The 18,693-nt window shown below is 42.6% G+C and overlaps 1 protein-coding gene across 1 annotated transcript in view; it reads left to right on the top strand.

Moving 5' to 3' along the window:
* Positions 1 to 2,039: 2,039 nt before the first annotated feature.
* Positions 2,040 to 18,693, top strand: part of arb2a (ARB2 cotranscriptional regulator A) — a 136,358-nt gene continuing 119,704 nt past the window's right edge. Inside the window, exons 1-4 of the mRNA XM_084552186.1 lie at positions 2,040 to 2,096; positions 2,732 to 2,872; positions 4,258 to 4,359; positions 7,577 to 7,677. Of these exons, the coding sequence (XP_084408312.1) occupies positions 2,767 to 2,872; positions 4,258 to 4,359; positions 7,577 to 7,677 (309 nt within the window). The 5' untranslated portion in view covers positions 2,040 to 2,096; positions 2,732 to 2,766. The remainder of the gene's footprint in view (positions 2,097 to 2,731; positions 2,873 to 4,257; positions 4,360 to 7,576; positions 7,678 to 18,693) is intronic.

The raw sequence follows: 18,693 nt of genomic DNA on the forward strand, positions 1-18,693 counted from the left end.
AGAAAGTAATGCTTCGCAAGGATGAAATCTATGTTCTTGACCTGAATATATATTGTAGCGTCTCACACAAAAGAAGCTACAGAGGCTTTTCTGCAAGGTAAGTGAAGCTTGAACACGGTCTACTGTCGGCTGTAGCCCACGTCAACGCCATAAACACCGTCAGTCTGACACATCTAACATGCGGCTCTCGCTCGGCAAAAAACAAAACAAAACACAGCAACAATGTCAGCTAATAGAACACAACACTGAACATTTACACATGAGCTTATCTTTACCGTGCACTGCAGATATAGTCTATAGAAATCTGCACTGTCAATAGTGTTTAATAGTACTTCACAGCGTGCTGTACGATAATATATGTAGCCAGTATTAAAAAAAAGAAGCAGTATATCCCCGGTATAGACTGTCATGGCACAGCAGTAAAATCGACTAGTCGGTTCAACCCCTAGTGAACAGTATGGTGTTAGGTAGGTTGCTTTTGGGAAGTCAAACTGGCATACACTGCATCATGCTGCAGGCCCCTGAACACTTTCACCAAAACAATTTCTCCATGGAGGAGACCAATGTACAAAAAAACCCCATGATTCTTTTTTAAATAGTGTCCATGAACAGCGCTTTACTGTCTTAACTGTACTCAAAGGAAGCTGCCATCCAAGTTACTCATTTTCTGTTGAGAGCAATCTCAGATCCTGTGTCTTGGGTCTTGCTCAGAGACACTTCATCTGGCCTTCAGTTGGCCAGGGATTGAACCGACAACCCACTCCGCCACCTCAGCCAAAACCACAACCTCGAAATAAGGATGATGTCTGGTTAATATAACTGAGAAATACCAACGGTCTCTATAGTGATCCCAAACTGGACACTGATGTCATGCATGTGATGAATTAACCATGTTGGTTGGTCACAGTTTAAACACAACACAATTGGTGTGTCAAGTCCAACCACAGTGAAGCTGTCATGGGAGAAATATGGACTTTACGTAGTCTAAATGGGGTAGCTCACACCTGCATGGAGTCAGCCAGAGAGCTGAATGCAAAATCAAATGGCAAGAAACGGTTTAACTGCATGAACAGAAACAACTGTCACCGTTTCTACCATGTCAGTTGCTTTGTCCCAAAGAGTGAGTTCTTATAAAAACATTACAGGAGGTAGGTTAATGAAACCTTTGAGTAAATGTCAATATGGATTATCAGAAAAGTAAATGATGTTTAGTGCCCTTTGTTTGAAGTTAACTTATAAAAAAAGTGATCGTCGCATTATATTTTAACACAGCCTCACTACAGCATTTAGCGCTTAAAACCTTTGTTAGTGCAATAATATAACTGATGCATTTCAGTTCAAAACTGTACAGGGGAAGCTAAATGTCATCTGCATATACGTAGTTTGTATTTTGCTGGATTGTTTGATCTAAGACTTTGCATCTTATGCTATAGAGTGGTCGTGTATTATACATGGAAAATGCTAATATGCGCGATATCTGTTAGTTGTGAAATAAATGTAAGGACTAAAAAGTACAATTTTCCATCTGAAATGCAGTTTGATGTAATTGTGACGAAAGTGCAAAGAAACTTACACCCCTGGGGAAAAAAAACACACACACACAAGTTTGCCAGTTCATTAGGTACACCAGTTAAAACGAATGTATTCTAACTAAACAGCGCTGCACTAAATCTTAGCTCTGTGTTGAAACACATGTTGCACTGTTGACAGTTTAACAGCACCACAAACTACATCCTCCAAAAATGATCACAAAGCTGAATTCTTACCCTGTTCCAACATAAACTGAACATTATAAGCGTGATTTACGGGAATTTAGAGCAAGACTGTTTCTTTTTTAGAATGCATCCGTTTTCACTAGTGTACTTAATGAACTGGCAAGCGAGCGCACCGAGCAGACGGAGCAGAAACCCCTGCCAAAACATCTGCGCAAGCTGCAGCTGCTGCTTCTGTGCTACTGCGCCTTTAAATATCCCTTCCAGACCGTTGCCCCGGTAACCCGGAAGCCTCGCGCGCTGCACGCCGCACCGCTCAAACTCCTTCCTGTTTTAGAAATTTCAAGGAAGCAGCAGCAACTGGACGCTGGCACATTACTGATGGTGCGTGAGTCGAACGAAACGTATGCATGCGTCTTCCGCAAACAGCTGAACCTCTGCCTCGTCTGCTCGAAGTGAACGTGTAGTAAAAACACGACTGTCTCGCCGTACATGCTCGCAGTGGCTCCCATGGCGAGCGCTTGAACATGTTGTTGTTGTTGCTGTTGAGAGTGCGAAGCAGTAAACAGATGTTGATCGCTGGGTAGAAAATGACGGAGCAGTCTGGCTGGGGTGGTGTGAGCCGTTTGCTACCTGCAGCGTGGTTTTAAAGCAAGAATAATTTCCTCCATGTTTGCATAATTTACTCATTTGTTGCACGTGGGAACACACGCCTGCTGCCATACTAATAGTTACACGTTGCGTTGCATTACTGTAGGCAAATAATAGAGTTAGCTGTTTATAGCGCGTGCTATTGCAGTGTAAACCTTCACAGCTTCGTTTTACTCACCCGACGAGCTTGCAGCTTTCACAGCAGAGGCAGATTCAACAGGATTTTTGGCCTACTGCCACTTTACAGGTGCAGAAAGTTTGGAGACAGTTCCCTTTAGGCGGGGGCATGTTAAATTATGATATAAGGCATGGCATGCCACCACTGACTGACTGATTGACTGACTGACTGCCTGCCTGCCGTTTGACAGGGTTCATCTCAGTGATCTCTAGGAGGAGAGGACCCATGCTCTCTCATCTTTGCGCTGCCACACCATCCCTGTACATATTGTGGATCATCATGGCCCAGGTAGCTGGCCAGGAGGACAGAGAGAAGACTACTGCACTCAAAGGTAAATTAAGCATCATACCGTTCGAATAAAATGTCAATGAGTGCTCGTCAAACGGAGGGAAATGGATATAACAGCAAACACAATTGACCTGAGGGCAAGGACACTGACATTTCAGATTTGTCTAATGTAGTTGATGCACCTCAAATTAATAAGATCACAAACTCTACTCTTATTTCAATTAGGATGTCTGGTAGACATAAAAAAAATGTCATATAAGCAGTAAACCAAAAGCAGCAGTTTGGTCCATTTGGCTGATTTATTAGTGTATGTAGTTGAGGTCAGAAGTGTACATTCACCTTAACCAAATGCATTTAATCTCAGTTTTTCACAATTCTTGACATTTAATCCCAGTAAACGTTCCCTGTACTAGGTCAGTTAGGATCGCTAGAAATCGATCGCGAGAAAGATTTTTTCATGACATTTCCACTGGATCAGAAGTTTGCATACACTTGTTAGTATTAGGGAGTATTGCCTTTAAATTGTTTAACTTGGCTCAAAGGTTTCAGATAGCCTTCCACAGGCTTCTTACAACGAGTTGCTGGATTTAAGCCCGTTCTTCCTGGCAACTGTTGTAACTGACTCAGGTTTCTAGGCCTGTGTAGGTCTTTGCTTGAATCTTGAATCACTCATGCTTTTTCAAATTCTTTCCACAAATTTTCTATTGGGTTATGGTCAGAGCTTTGTGATGGCCACTCCCCTACCTGAACTTTGTTGTCCTTAAGAGCCATCTTGCTCCAACTTTAGATGTGTGCTTGAGGTTAGTGTCCATTTGTACGACCCATTTGGCGACCAAGCTTTAACTTCCAGCCTCGCTCCTCCAGCAAAATGTCCCCACAACATGATGCTGCCACCCCCATGCTTCACAGTTGGGATGCTGTTACTTGTCCTAGCTGACTTGCCAAAACTACATCATATTTTAACATGAAATCTTTGGAGTGGTTAAAAAATATGTTGTAACTGCATCCACCTGAGTTTATGCAGACTTCTAACTTCTATATGACATCATTAGATTATTAATGCTGAAGCATCAGTGTGTAAGCAGCATGTAACAGTTGGAGGCGGAGATAGTTTAAGCTACATTATATGCAGTTTAAAATACAGGGATAGTGAATACAATATGAGGGTTTGTCAGATGAAATATAAAGTTTTTTATTTCTCTAACTGTCTCTCTGTTGTCTGATTTCTGGATCATGTGGAGCATCTGCTGAAGCAAAACCATGTGGGGAATTCACTATTTGGTGGAGCTGTTTACAGCTTGCATAGCTATCCAATATAAATAAAACTGAAAAGTGAATGTGAATGTGAATTTGACATTTTTGAGGAAAAGCAGGTGTGGCTGTGTTCCAAGTTTCTCCCCTCCCACTTAATTTAGTCTTTTTCCACAGATTTACTGTCACGAATAGACTTGGATGAACTGATGAAGAAAGATGAACCTCCTTTCACTTTCCCCAAAACACTGGAGGAGTTTGAATATGCCTTCAATGAGTGTAAGTACAAACATTTTAATGCATAAAACACGAGTGTCCTCTGGAGTGTCCATGACTTGTCTAGTCGCACACACAGCCGCACACTTTGACAAAAAAAAACAAAAAAACACAGAATCCCATGAAGTCCGCGTGGCACCGCTGACAGTTTAGGCAAAATGCATCAGCTCAGATGAATGGAAATGTAAACTTATGCGCTGGACTGAGGCCAAAGCACTTATATAATGCAAGAAACCTGACCTATGCCATCTATACTAGTTTGTTTTATTTTTTTAGCTGCTGACCCATTAAGATGGAACCTTAAATGATGATAGTGTGACATCCTCATGATTTCCTCTTGAAACATATTAGATTAATTCATTTGTTGAAGTAAGCTAAAATGTCATTGCAGATTTTTGTAGTGAACAGTATTTTTCCAGGCTTGATTCCCCTTCCGTTAATCATCTTGTGAGCTCTGAGGTTTGGACCCTTGTGACCACTGGATGGGTCCCAGACCTCAGTACTGGGCACTGCTACTCATTAGGGTTCTGTTTAGCGTTTTCAACTGAATGACCTAAAACCGTCTGTGCTGTGAACATTTTTGGAGCATAATTACAGATGTGTGTCAGTCAACGGCGACAGCGAGGAGCAGAGCTGTAATCTTGGCTGGCTTTAAACAAAGCAGGTGGAGAGAAGGAGGAAGAGTTGGAGAGGTAGTGGTGATTTTGGCTCTTAGTATTCCCCTGTAGTCTCTTCCCCCTCTCTCTCCCAGCCCCTCTGTTCTCTGTCAGTGTCTCTACTGGCTGTCTGGCTGGCTGAGTGGGGGACATGTTGTGTACTCTACGGCCCGTCAGTAACCTACTCAGCCTTGCCCTCTGCCTGACGGAGCATTTGCATAACCTCGCTGTGCCTAAGAACAGAGACACGGAGACTTAGCCCCCACCCGCCATTATGCCAACACCCGCCAACCACTCTGCGCCACCCTCAAGTCCCGGCTCAGTCTACCATGGAGGCAGGAACACAGTCAGAGACTCTTCATCTCCTCTTCCTCGTGCTCCTGTCTCCCTTTTTTCCCTTTTTGCTCCCTCTCTCTGTATTTCTCTATTCCTGCCTCTGTCCAGCTAAAATCTCCAACCGAAACGTAGCTTACCCACGCACACGCTCGCACACTTCCGTACGCACACCCCACCAATCTGTATCTTGTCAATTTCTACTCGGGCCTGTTTTTGAAGGATAGCATTTCCATTAAAGCCGCGGTGGCCCTCAGGCAATGTCTCTAGTATGTCGACTCTCAGTCGCTCTGGCTCGGAGGCATTTCTATAGCTACACCCGGGCTACCTTAGCCTGAGACAGGTGGAACAAAAATGTTAATTTGACCATGTAATGATGTGAATACAGAAGAGGCTGTGTACAATAGTTTGCAGGTATCTTAATCACTGAAGATGATGGCTTCATCTCGCTAGCCCTCCGGTTTTCCATTACTGGAAATCCAAGGTTATGTACACCTAATTAAGCGGCCAAATTGAGAACAGAATGCTAATTATGACAGAAAAAGAGGAAGAAAAGTTGAGAAAATGTTATTCCTTTGAGAGGATGTGTTGCGGGAGACGGTGGAGCCGATCACCCCCCAGCCCATACACACACACACACACACACCTTCATCTCTCCCTCCCTCCCTCCCTGCCTCCCTCCCTCGCGCACAGAGCCACACACACCCCTTTCCTACAGTAGGATTTCATTACAGCGCCTCTCTTCCCGCTCTTAGGCGGTAGTGTTTAGATCCTCTCCCCACCATGAATGCATAATTGATTTTCTTCAAGGTACTTTTTGTGCACACTGCTTTATCCTAACTTCTCACTTGTCTCCTGCTCTACCTCTCAGGCACAGATCTATTTTTTAATGCAACGCAATACCAAACCAAGATTCGGGATTACATGTTGTCTAACAACTAACCACGAAAGCAAATGCTGTAGTACACAGTGAGCTAGCAACATAAGATTTATCACGTTGATAGAGGTGTGAAAATGGTGGCAATTTAAAAGGAAATGAAAAAAAAAAAATCCCTTGCATTCTGTTATCTTGCAAAGATACTATATTTATTTATATCTTAGATGGGTTTTTCTCACGTTGTGCGATAATTGAGAAAGTATGAGAGGCCCCTGGCTATTTAGGTTAAGTATGTGTACTTTTTTTTTTTTTTTTTGGTTTAGCTCTTTCAAATTTTGCAGTCATAAAGGTCAAAATTAAATTTAACACTGTTTAGTGTTTTATTGTGTTGTAGTGTCAACTGCAGGATCGATGGGCTCATTCCTAAGGTAGTGGTTCCACAGCCACACGAGGGTAATTGTCTAAAAAAAGATGTGCCATATCTGAACCACATTTTCCTGTCTTATGACTCTTTTATATGAGATAAATCCTGAATGTGTTAAACGCTCCCATAGTTTCCCCGAATTAGAATAAATCACTTAAGCATTGTTCCGAAGACCTTGTGTTTTCTTTTTGTCAATTCTTCTCACTTGCAACAATTTACAGGAGCGCACATAGTCGGTGACACTTACTGTATGTCCACACCTGCTGCTGGTCTGTGTGTGTTTGGGTCTGTGTAAGCTGTGCTGGTTAGGGTAATTGGCTGATGTCCAGACAGCATCCTCAAAGGAATTAGAAGTAGCAGTTGTCTTTGCGGCTTATGTGTGCCAGCCCACCTTACTCTCTTCATGCTCATGCACACACACACACACACACACACTGAGAACCTTTCCCACACCTCCTTTAGTCTTTGCTCCTGGAGATTTCAGGTGGAAAATGCAGGGACAGAATTGTGGCCAGTCGCCAGAGCGAGCGAGCGAGGGAGAGAGAGAGCGAGAGAGATGGCCAGAGTTAAAGCGAAAGGGGAGAGGCTTTTAGACGAGTGAAGAGACAGAGAGGGAAAGAAGAGAATTTTTACCATACCAGCTGTCCAGCTCTGGCCCGCCAGACTACCCAGAAGGCTGTTGGTGTCGTGACTGGAAGAATGCTGCTGCATCCACAGGCCTTGTACCTGCCAGATGGGGGGGGGCATGGGGAGGGAGAACAAGGAAGTGAAAGGACCAATGGACAGAAAAATAGAGAGCGAATAAAATAAGCAATAAAAAAAAACAAAGGAGTCGAGCACAGTTTGCTTAATGTGACAGTTTGACGTACTTTTAACATGTGCATTCAGAAAAGTTATCATTACAGATTACATTATATCTCTGTCCCACAGATGGCCAGCTGAGACATATAAAAACAGGTGAACCCTTTGTGTTCAATGCCCGAGAGGATCTCCACCGCTGGAACCAGAAACGCTATGAAGCTCTTGGAGAGGTAACACACTGCTTTTTCTACTGGCATACTAAGTGACTATACACCGATCAGCCACAACATTAAAACCACTGACAAGGGAAGTGAATAACACTGACCATCTTGTGACAATTCAATGTTCTGTTGGAAAACCTTTGGACCTGGTATTCATTTGGATGTTACTTAGTAACATGTAGCATCAACCTAGACCAGACCAGACACCACCCCATAGCAGTGACACTCCTTCCATCCATCCCCAGCGGGATGCAGCCTGATGCAGGCCTACACAATATAAGGTCATAATGTTATGCCTGATTGGTGTATGTTTTTTGTTTTTATTCTGTCTATCCATGTTTGGCAACCTTGGCCTCAGCTACCAAGCCCAGTCAAAACTGGTCAGAATTTTGTAACAATGGTTGTTGTTGGGAAAGCAAATAGATATGGCACAAACACTTTTATCAATAAGATCAAACTTAACACAAGATGAACTTTGACAACACATGGAACAGTTGAAGCATCAAATACAGCGACAAATCTACTATGACTTGAGACAAAAAAATATCAAGAATTGAGTGTGTATTATTTTCCATTTTTGTAGGATGATCGGGAACAGCAAACACCATAAACTTATCCAGGCCCTATACAGGCATTTGTATCTGTAGACACAGAATTCAGAGTTTTAGTTAGTCCTCAAGTCATCAGAATGCTCCTGTCCCTAGGTATCATAATTCTAAGATGGCTTATGTGCATTTATTTGAATGATTTATTGGTTTTGGTATTGAATTTGGTATCACGAATTTCAGAATTTAAATTGTACTGGCAACAATTACCAATTTCCTGGTAACAGAAAACCTACTACATTACCTATAGTGTTAATAATTTGAACTTAATTTCTATGCAGTTGAAATTCAGTTATACCTGCCGTCCACCCCTGCTGATTACTGTGGATAGGATAACCTTGAAAACTGCTTTTCCGACATTAAGCGCTGGATGTCTTCCTATTTACAACGTCTTAATTAGGATGCAAAACTTGCTACCTTATTAAATGTTATTTTTTATCAGCTAAATCCATCTTTAAAATATAGCTATTTATTTCTGCCTGATGACCTGGAAAAAATAAATGCTTCTAACCCATGTGGACTATTGGAAATCTCTCTACACAGGTACTGAGTCAAAAAGCATAAAATCATCTTCGTCTTGTCCAGATTCAGGCAGTTCTGCTTTTAACTGGACCCTCAAGAAAACACAACACGTTTAAAATTCAGCTACAAACTTGACTGATCACTGAAGTTGTGGATGGCCTGTCTCCAAGTTATATCTCTTACTTTTTAGTCCCTTACACTCAAGGAGAGAAAGCCCATCAAACAGTTCATAAGTCCAGACTTATAGCTGCTAAACCCTCGAATCAGTTACCTCTCTCAATCCACACAGCTACGTCTGTTTATTCTTGTAAACACCAGCTAACCACATTATTTGAAACGTTCTAAGTTGTGTGATTTGTTTTAGTTGATTCAATCCCACACGTCCAATGTTTAGCAACTACATGAATGAAGCCTTTATTATAGCTTTAGGAGTTGATTTTTTGTAAAGTTAAGCTTTACTGTTGTTGATTCATGCAGGGCTGATGTGAATTAGAGGTGACTGCAGTTAAACTTTTTTTTAAAAATACTGCCTGGCAACAGCTGTGGCCGGTGCCATTATGCTTTCGCTTTGTCTGTCTTTCCCATTCTCTTAAACACAAAATCTTAAACTACTGATAACGAATTGGTGGCTCAAGATCACTGACCTCGTAAACACGTTTGGCCATAGCTGAAGAATTTATACTCCAGTTATGACAAAATGCCATGCATGTGTCTAATATTAGTCCACCCGCTTTGCTTCCTCTCTCTTGATGACAGCCTGGACAGGCACCTACTTTTCCCCTGGTAATCCATCACAAGCTTAATATTTTTGCTTATACTGGGCTTCGGCTGATTGTCTTGGCACTATGTGATGAAGCTTGATATCAGTCATCTAGACTCAGCTGTAGCACTGTTAGCACTTTTTCTCGCTGGAAATTATTCACTGGAATCATGTCAGTATGGAGATAACTTCTCCAAAGAGAGATTTTTTTTTTAAATAAAATTCCTTCAAAGTCTTCAGTATACTGTATATATGAAGAGTCTGGTTGGTGGAGGCAGACAACAGTGATTCAAGTGCTTCAGGTTCTATGAAGAAGAAGAAGTTCTTTAAAATCTTGCCAACACATTTCCTTGGTGCTCTTAAAGTTTTGTGCTCATCCAGCTGCATCACCATACACCAAACCGTTCACCTCTAATTCACTCCCACACTTCCACCGCGTGCAGTATGCATTAAGATAATGAGACAAATGTTCTTTTGTAATCTGTTTTTTTATTTGCATCCCCTGCTATGTTGCTTTTAATTGTTGTGTGCATTCTTTGAAGTTCAAAGCGCAGTGATAGACCCCGTTTGTGGGATTACCTGGGTGTTTTTTTTTTATTTTATTATTATTATTTCTAATGCAGGTATACAGTTGCTCCTTTGAGAGTGTGCCTTCTGTGAAAGCCTTTTCTTCTCCTCTTTTCTTTTGCGTGCTCTGGCACTATCTACCAGCATCTAAAAAGGATGTAGAAACAAACATTTGGTAGCAGGAAATCAGAAGCCCTGAAAGAACACAAAGACGTTTAAACTAAGTGAACTCAGACGTCTGGAACATTTGGAAGAAACAAATAATCATCAAGCAAAATGTATGCAAATTTTATACATCCCGTGATTAAAAAAAATTGACAGAAGCGTCTAATTTGGAGAAGCAAAAAGGAAGCGGTGTCAATCCCTGTTGATACGAGCTTGTGTAATGGGAACAAATACCGTATGAGTTTTGCTGCAGGAGATTAACCGGCTGAGAAGAAAGGAGCAGTACCTGAATAAGCAATATTATGTGTCTGTTGTTTTTAGGCCACAGATGATTCAAGAAAATGAATACTGTACCCCTCTCTTATGCAGCTTTGCAAGTACAAATACATTGTTTTTGCTGGTAAGAAATATGCCCCATTATAAATAGACACAACTACAGAGTTGTATGCCTTTGGTTTTAAAAGTAGGTTATGCTGCTTAGTCAGCCGCTTTATACGTGTGTCGCACGGGCATACCTGAATATTACTGCCACTGTATAGGGGATACATGCAGATGTATTTCCGCCTGGAACCTTCACAATATGCCATTTCTTTTGTGTGTGTGTGTCTGGTCCTGTCTGTCATGGCTCGCCTTCATTTCTTCTTCAATGTGATGAGGGTAAATGTAAAATAAGTCTCTATGCAAAAAGGCAGACAGGTCTGTTATGGGCCAATATCTCTCCACAGCATGGCCTAATGTTCTTAATCAGCATGCCACCTGAGACGGTCTGAGAACTGGCCACATTCAGACCGGGAGCCGTGGAGATGGCACAAGGACATGGGTACATGTGTTTGCCCGTGGCAGTGCAGATAAAACAGCATCATCATTGCCCCCTAATGTTCAATCACATTCCTTTTCTCAATCTCCTCTCGTCCACACCTCTGTCCACGTCTTCCTCCCTCTTTTCTTCCTTTCACCGACTCTCAATCCTTGCGGTTCTGCGCTTTGTGCGGGGGACTCTATGTGTGCACGCGTGTGTACTTTTGCGTGTCTGTGAACGTTTGGGAGGGGGCTGGGGAGCGTGGCGGCTGTATTGTCAGACACATCACAGCACCAGATGTCCAATTTGCACTTCAGCCTCGTCTGAATGGAGGGACAGATAGGAAGAGAGAGAACGAGGATGTTGGTGTGATGGCCTCCAAGCAAGAGAAAGAGATGGGAACAAAATTTGGGTTGAGCACCAGAGTAGTGAATCAGTTTTAATCTATAAAAAAAAATAAAAAAAATACAGAGTTTCTGCCATATATTTATGCCCGGCTATAGAGAGATTTAGATGGTACTTCTGAGAAGTTGCACTGGTCCCCTATGTTTGGGGACCATGGGCCATATTTCTGTAAATATACAGTAAGTGAAGGGTCAGTGTGTCACAGGTGCAGTCTAACACCAGACAGGAACGCTTCTCTATACAATTACATTGTATAAATCGTACAAATTGTATAGTATTAGTAATCACATTGAAACAAACTTAAATAAATAGAAATAGAGACCACGATTAAAGTTAGAATATGTAGCGTCTACAAAATGTGCAAGCCACTGTGGCCATTGGAGAGAAAGGAGAAAAACCATGAGAGAAGAAGTTATTTGTTAAAAGCTGAACTGACAAAATGTCTCTAAATCTTTTCAGTGATAAACATTGTAACAAACATAATTCCCATATGTTTGACTGCATAAAAAAACACGAACATGCATAAATCCGATGGCTAAATAGCATATTAGGAGATCACCGAAGACGAGCACGGGCAGCTGATTAAAAGCGGATAGAAAGGTCAATAAAACACAAATTAAATAGAGTAGGACGTGTTGACTCAGTACAAACATACAGTATGAGAATGATGTCTGTCCAAACCAAAATCTTTGACATGAAAATCTTAGAGAGCACCCCGCTAGTATTTCAAGGGAAGGGAAGATATTTGGAGTTATGGCTATTTTTCCTTTTGTACCCTAAGTGAGCTCACTTACTGATGCCTTTTTTATGTAGCTTTGTGCTCAGCTTAAGAAAGGGAATCTATGGTTGTATTTGCGCTCTGAATAAGTAGGACATGGAAGAAATCTGCAGCTGAAATATCCCTTTATGTTTGTAATGCACTCTATAAAGAGGTTAAGCACTGGATTAGGAGATCTTATTCCCAGTTATTCCCCAGTTTGTGAATTGCTGTGTTGGTCTAATACATTCTTTAATCTTTAGGCAAACTCCAAACGTACAAACCGAGACTGAAAAAAAACCCCCACAGACTCCTTGGCTCTGACTCTTATCGTAATGGCTGTGTTGCTGCTGTAATACAGTGCAGGCTATCTGTGTGGTGATGCTCGGTGCAGCAGGGTCACCTCCGCATGTGTAGGTGTCAGTGGTAGTCTAATTCCTGTGATTCGGTGATGAATCTCTCTGATAGAAGACAAGCATAGGGTCTGGCCCAGATGGAGCTCTATTAAGCTGTTAATAAATGAGGATTCTTCTCTGCTCTGTCTGCATCTGTCGAATGGAAGGCAGTCACAAATTTGTAAACACACACACACACACACACAGACACACACACACCCCACACGCGCGCACACACACAGTCAGAATATTATAATGAAGTAAAGCAGCCAGATGGCTGAATTAGAAGAGCTCTCTCTCTCTTTCTCTCTCTCTCTCGCTCTCTCTCTCTCTCTCTCTCTCATTCTCTCTCACACTCCGTTATCCTTTTTTCTCCTCCCTCTGTTTCCACATTATGGATATTGGATGTCATATTCTTGAATAACTGGCCAAGGTTTAAGGTCTAGCTGAAACGTGTTAACAGCGGGGTCCAAAAGTCTGAGACCTGTTCCGAACATTCGTTGCTTATTTTGAATCCAACGCATTTCTCTACTACAGATTAAATCAGTTTATAATTTTTCTTTTCTCATATTTTATGACGGCATGCACTGGAGCTGCATGGCCTGGACTCCACAAGTTTGTGCAAAACCTGATTACCTACGTTGTCCCGACATGATCTGACCATGTTCCAAAAAGCTTCTTGTGGTGTCAGGGAGGATTGGGTACCTCAGCCTTCAAGTGGTGCCCTATGTTCAGTGGGGTTTCAGGTCAGGTGACTGTAGAAAAGAGACTGTCCGCACTCCTTGCTCTTCTTGGGACTTAAAGTAGTTTTTCAAAGCTTTCGGGTGTTGTTGGACTGATCATCCTCCAGGGGTGTGGGTGCTCCTCCATAAAGATGCAAATGGATTTAATTCTGTGAAGGTGCAAAATCGATTTGCTGACACAAGAGTGACGTGCTTAAACTTGTAATGCTTCATTTCTCAAAAAGGTTCTGAGCACACCTTATCAGCTTGTATTCACCAACATGTGCGAAAGAATTTAAATCACAGGTTGTGTGCCACCTTTGCGCAGGCTCTGCAGCGTTTCTTACAGATGTCAGTCATCATTTAATAAATTAATTAAACTACCAGTCTAAGTAATTAATGCAAAATGTGCAGGTTTTATAGCCGTGTTTGGTACAGACTTCTCGGTGATGTCAGCGTTTCTTTCTGACATGATTAACTAGTAACTGCTGAGCTTAACTTTTAACCATCGCCTCACCATAGACATTCATAAATGTTCACCATCTTTAACTCAGCCCTGGTACTTATTTTTTATTTCCACCTCCTTTGCCAAAGAAGTTGAAAGCTGAGTAAAAGACTTTCCGTTGAAGAGGTAGGTCGTTTTTCACAAGTTAATTGACCAGCTGCTGCACACACTTGTGAACAGCCTATGTTGGATTGTTAAATGCCTTTGCATGTGATAGTGTAGGAAGCGTTAGTTGCAGGGGCCACAAGCAAGTACGTGAAGTCAAAGGAGTGGGATTTAATCCAGATCATTGTGAAGGAAATGTGGCGAGCCAGTGTTGTGCTTGAATAAACTGAGACTGATTGAAAGAGCTACCTCACAGTGCTATACATTAAGTTAAAGTCACATATTCCGAATACCCGTTGCTGTAATGTGACATTTGTCGTCTGCCAGTGCTGCATGGTAGTGCGTGTTACATGCATGTGCAGCACAAACAGAGTCTACATGTCGTCTGCACATGTGTGAACACTTCTGCCTATCTAGGCACCAAATGTAGAATAATCAGTTTTGCAGGATTCACTCTTATTCTGTTTTAGATGTTCTTTTCTCAAACAACAGAAACGTGTCGATAATGAATGGATTACATTCTTGCAGAGGGGCTATGAATGTACCATAAAAAGTCATGGATGGTGCAGCCGTGAAGTATTGCATCAAGCCCAGGGTAGGAACCCTGGAGACTCCATACTGTACTTAAAACACCAGGAGGCCCCATAACAGTTGTAGACCATTTTGTAGGGAAGCTAATGGGATCTCTCTAAAGAGGAACTATAAATGACAGCTGTCTGCCCTGAGTCACTGACTGCCATCACGTCTCCATTCCCTAAACACTTCAACGCTGCTGCTGTAGCTTCTGCTGAGAGCAGGGAGGAGGAAGCAGACGCAGTCAGACAAAAAATGGTTGCAGGGAGTGTGTGAGGTGGATTTCAGCTGATGAAAGAAAAGGGAATTGGACAGGGGGCTTGGGGGGGGTGGAGGGGGTGTGGAGGGGAAAAGACAGGAGGGCTGGTAGTTACAGCACAGACATCTGTCGCTACCGCCGACACCCACGGTGGCATACAATACTTTACTTTGAATTAGCCCTCTGCCGGCTTCTCACTTAACACCTGAGGAGGTCATTATGATGCCATTAGGATGAGTAGTGCAGGGAGGGCAGAGAAGGAGCGCGAGAGAGGGATATCTGCGCTAAGTGTAAACAGTCTGTCTGTCAGTCTGTGTCTGAGAACTTTCTCCTCCCCTGGAGAGCCCTCTCTCCTCTGACAGAAGAATGACAGAGACCTCATGGGAATTATGGCAGCCTCTCTCTCTTTCTTTGTTTCCTACGCGGACTGACAGATCACAAATTCACAACAATAGGGCCTATTTTAATACATTTTCTGTTGGTACACGAGGCTGACTTAAAATAAACAACCTTTCTATTGCCTCGCGCTCTCTCTCATTTTCGCAGTGTCTTCTCTTTCTGAGTACGCTTTGCTGTTGTTGCCGCTGTTGTTGTGCTGTATTGTTCGGGGGGGGGATTTTCTTCTCCCTTTTCTTTTTCTTCCTTTCCTCTATTCTCTGGAGAAGAAGGAATGCTTTCCTGGGTGCAGTCAGTGATACGACACGGAGCAGCTCTTTCAGTTTCATTATATAAACAGCTTTGATGCCTCTTCTTGCTCTCTGGTTTCTATGGCTAAGTGGCTTTTGGAGAGGGCTCTGGACGAGAGAGACAAGAGGTGTGTGTGCCTGTACATGAGCTTCCTGTGTGTATGTGTGTATACAGTATGCGCTGCTGTCTTTAATATATTTGCACACATGGCTTCCAGTCACAGGTAGTTCTTCAAATAAACCAGTGGGGCTTAATTGGCCCCAGTAAGTGTTAGAAATGGCTCTAGTTACATTATTCTTTAAACATGAGCGGTCACAAGACCTTAAATTGGCTCTGTAACTATGAGTCTGGATGGTTTGAGATTACTTTGAACACATCTTGTGGTGCGCTTTTTGATCGACTATTACCTTGCAGGGCTGGATTTTGCAAGATCACCACGATTTAATCCATCTTGCTTTCTTTAAGCTGCACTGATCAGGCATAACATTATGACCACCTTCCTAATATTGTGTAGGTCTCCCTTGTGCCTCCAAAACAGTTGTGAGTCAACAGAGAATGGATATGGGTCTTCTTAGGGTGTCCTGTGGTGTCTGGCAACAGAATGTTGTTAGTCTTTGGGTCCTATGGGTTCGGGGTCCCCAACTTGATCAGTTTGGGATCTAGTGAATTTGGAGGCCAGGTCAACACCTTGTGCTGTATCTGTGTGTGTGTGTGTGTTAGGCTGCATCCTGCTGGGGATGGCTGCTAGGTACATGGGTGCTACATGTCTAAGTAACATCCACACAAATGCCAGGTCCAAAAGTTTCCCAGCAGAACATCGTATTGTCACAAGATGGTCAATGTTATTTTCTTCTCCTGTCAGTGGTTTTAATGTTGTGGCTGATCGGTGTATATGCTTTTTGCTGACCAGTGGTTCGAACCAGTCAGCAGCCTATGAGAAAGTATTGGCAGTTTTAAGAGTGACAACAGTTCACCGTGACACTTGCAGCTCGTAACACTGACCACTTTGTAGCTTTCAAAGTTATTGTGTTTCCACTAAGTGTTTTGCCTACTACATGACATTATTTGATGATGTGATTGGTTAAGTTAGCACAATGGCGATTATAGACAAAGACAACTTTTTAGATTTGTGTGCGTCATATTTCCATACAGAGACTTAAACAAAAAGTATTTTAATTTATTAATGGATTATAAAAGTCTCAGATATTTGTTATTTAAAGTTCATATTTGCTGATTGCCTCTGAGGCCTGGTTTTAGATAACCCCCTGACTATCTCCCCCTGCCTTTGACTGATCTCCTTCTTTTTCTCATCATGTTTGCTTTACTCTACTCTGTTAACTTACTTCTGTTTCTCATCTCCTCATCTTTCCTGCCTCTTGATGTGTTCTCCTCTTCCTGTCCCGGTTCTCTTCCTCCCCACGTTTGTTTTGCATATGGCTGGGAAGGATCATCTTCTTATTGCCTCAGGTGTGGTCAGCCAAACCGGGCATGACTGTTGTAATCAGTGGAAGAACACACACAGGCACGTGGGAGGTCTTTCTCTCTCTGTGTAGTGTGGAGTTTTAAAACGTATCTACTTGCAACCACAGTGTTCTTCATTAAACCCTGGCCTGGTGTGCATTATGGCCTGGTGATGAAGAGACTGTTATGGAGATGACCAGAGGTTTCAAAGGCGTTGAGGCCACAGTGCCCCCACATCTTCTCTTCTGTCGCTCCCTCTCCTCTCAGCTGTTCACCGCAGTGGGAGCTGGCACAAGACTCTGTCTCCTGGGGATTACTTCGCCGTCTCTCCCTTCTTGCCTTCCTCCCACTGAGCCTTCTTCTAAGTCCCTTCCTTCCTCCCTGATCCTTCTCTTCTTGGTTCATCACCACAATGCTTCCTCTACACAAACAGACCACAGACACAGAGCTGACCTCAGCTACAGAAGGTCTGTGTCACGCCATGCTCGCTCTCACGATCCTGTTGAAAGTTTGCCATTTGAGTGTACGTCGGGGGTTACAAATGTTTCTCAGCCGTCCGCCATGGTCATTGCACTGTGTGTGTCGGCGGGAGAAACTGTCTTTGGCGGTGGCACATTGGCCTCAACTAAGAGAAACAAAGCTTACATTTAAAATAATGTCGTTCCTGTACTTTTCAGTCTGGTATTACGTCTTTATAACAGACAAAAATGACACACATTTATGGTATTCAACTTATTCTATATGATTAGAACTGATTTAGTTCCAGCACCTTTGTTTCTTTCTCATCCCCCTCCCTTCTCCTTTCTTTGTGTGTCTTAATAGTATTTGCCAAATTGTTGTCCGATGGCACCACTGCAGACACTCGTTGCTGCTTCCTGCAGGCATTTCATTAAAGCGCTAATAACACATTGGTAATTAGGTGACAAAGAGACCCTTCTTATTGTACTGATCAGCTGCTGAGAAGTAGTCCTCAGAGGCCGACACAGAAGGAGGTTGCTTTTGTGTGTGTGTGTGCATGTGTGCTCTGAATCTATACCAAAAAACGATGCTGGTCCAGTAAAATGCCCCTCTCCGTCTCTTACTGGATCTTTACCTTACAGCATAATCATGTGATAACCTGACAGCATACGTATATACAAGGCTGGATATTAGTTTTTATATTTATAATCTTCAGTGGAAATGTGTTCATTCAGTGAAACCTTTTTTCCCACTCCTTTCTTATTCCCCATCAGCCCTCTCCTCTCATTCTGTATCAGATGGTTCTCGAGCCACCTGAGGCACAGAACAAATAACATAGTGCAAATGAAATTTCCTGTGAAGCTTATTGATGTCATTAAACACTAGCATACTGAGGCCCTGGATCATTTTAGTCTTCATCAGACCAGATGACATTTTAGTGAATTAGCTGTTCGAGGTTTGGTGGGGCTGTTTTAGCTCCTCTGCGCCACCACCAACCACGCCCCCCCCCCCCCCCCAACTTCCCCCTCACAGGGTCAAATGGTAGAATCGACCGTTCTGTTTGGTCAGTCTACTGGCCTTTTGATCGCCCATCACAAGGCTAATATGTGTCTGATCCGTTATGTTATTTCAGCATGTTGTTCTTTAAGCAGTTAATCAATTTAGCATTGAGTTTATTCAGGGCAAAAAAAAAAAGTAAAGCGTTATCATCTAGTGATCAACATGGAAATTCATGTTTGCAATATGCAATTTCGTGATATGCATAGATTCATTGTCCTGT

Source organism: Chelon labrosus (assembly GCF_963514085.1).
Source record: "Chelon labrosus genome assembly, chromosome: 9".
In the NCBI taxonomy this organism is placed as follows: domain Eukaryota; kingdom Metazoa; phylum Chordata; class Actinopteri; order Mugiliformes; family Mugilidae; genus Chelon; species Chelon labrosus.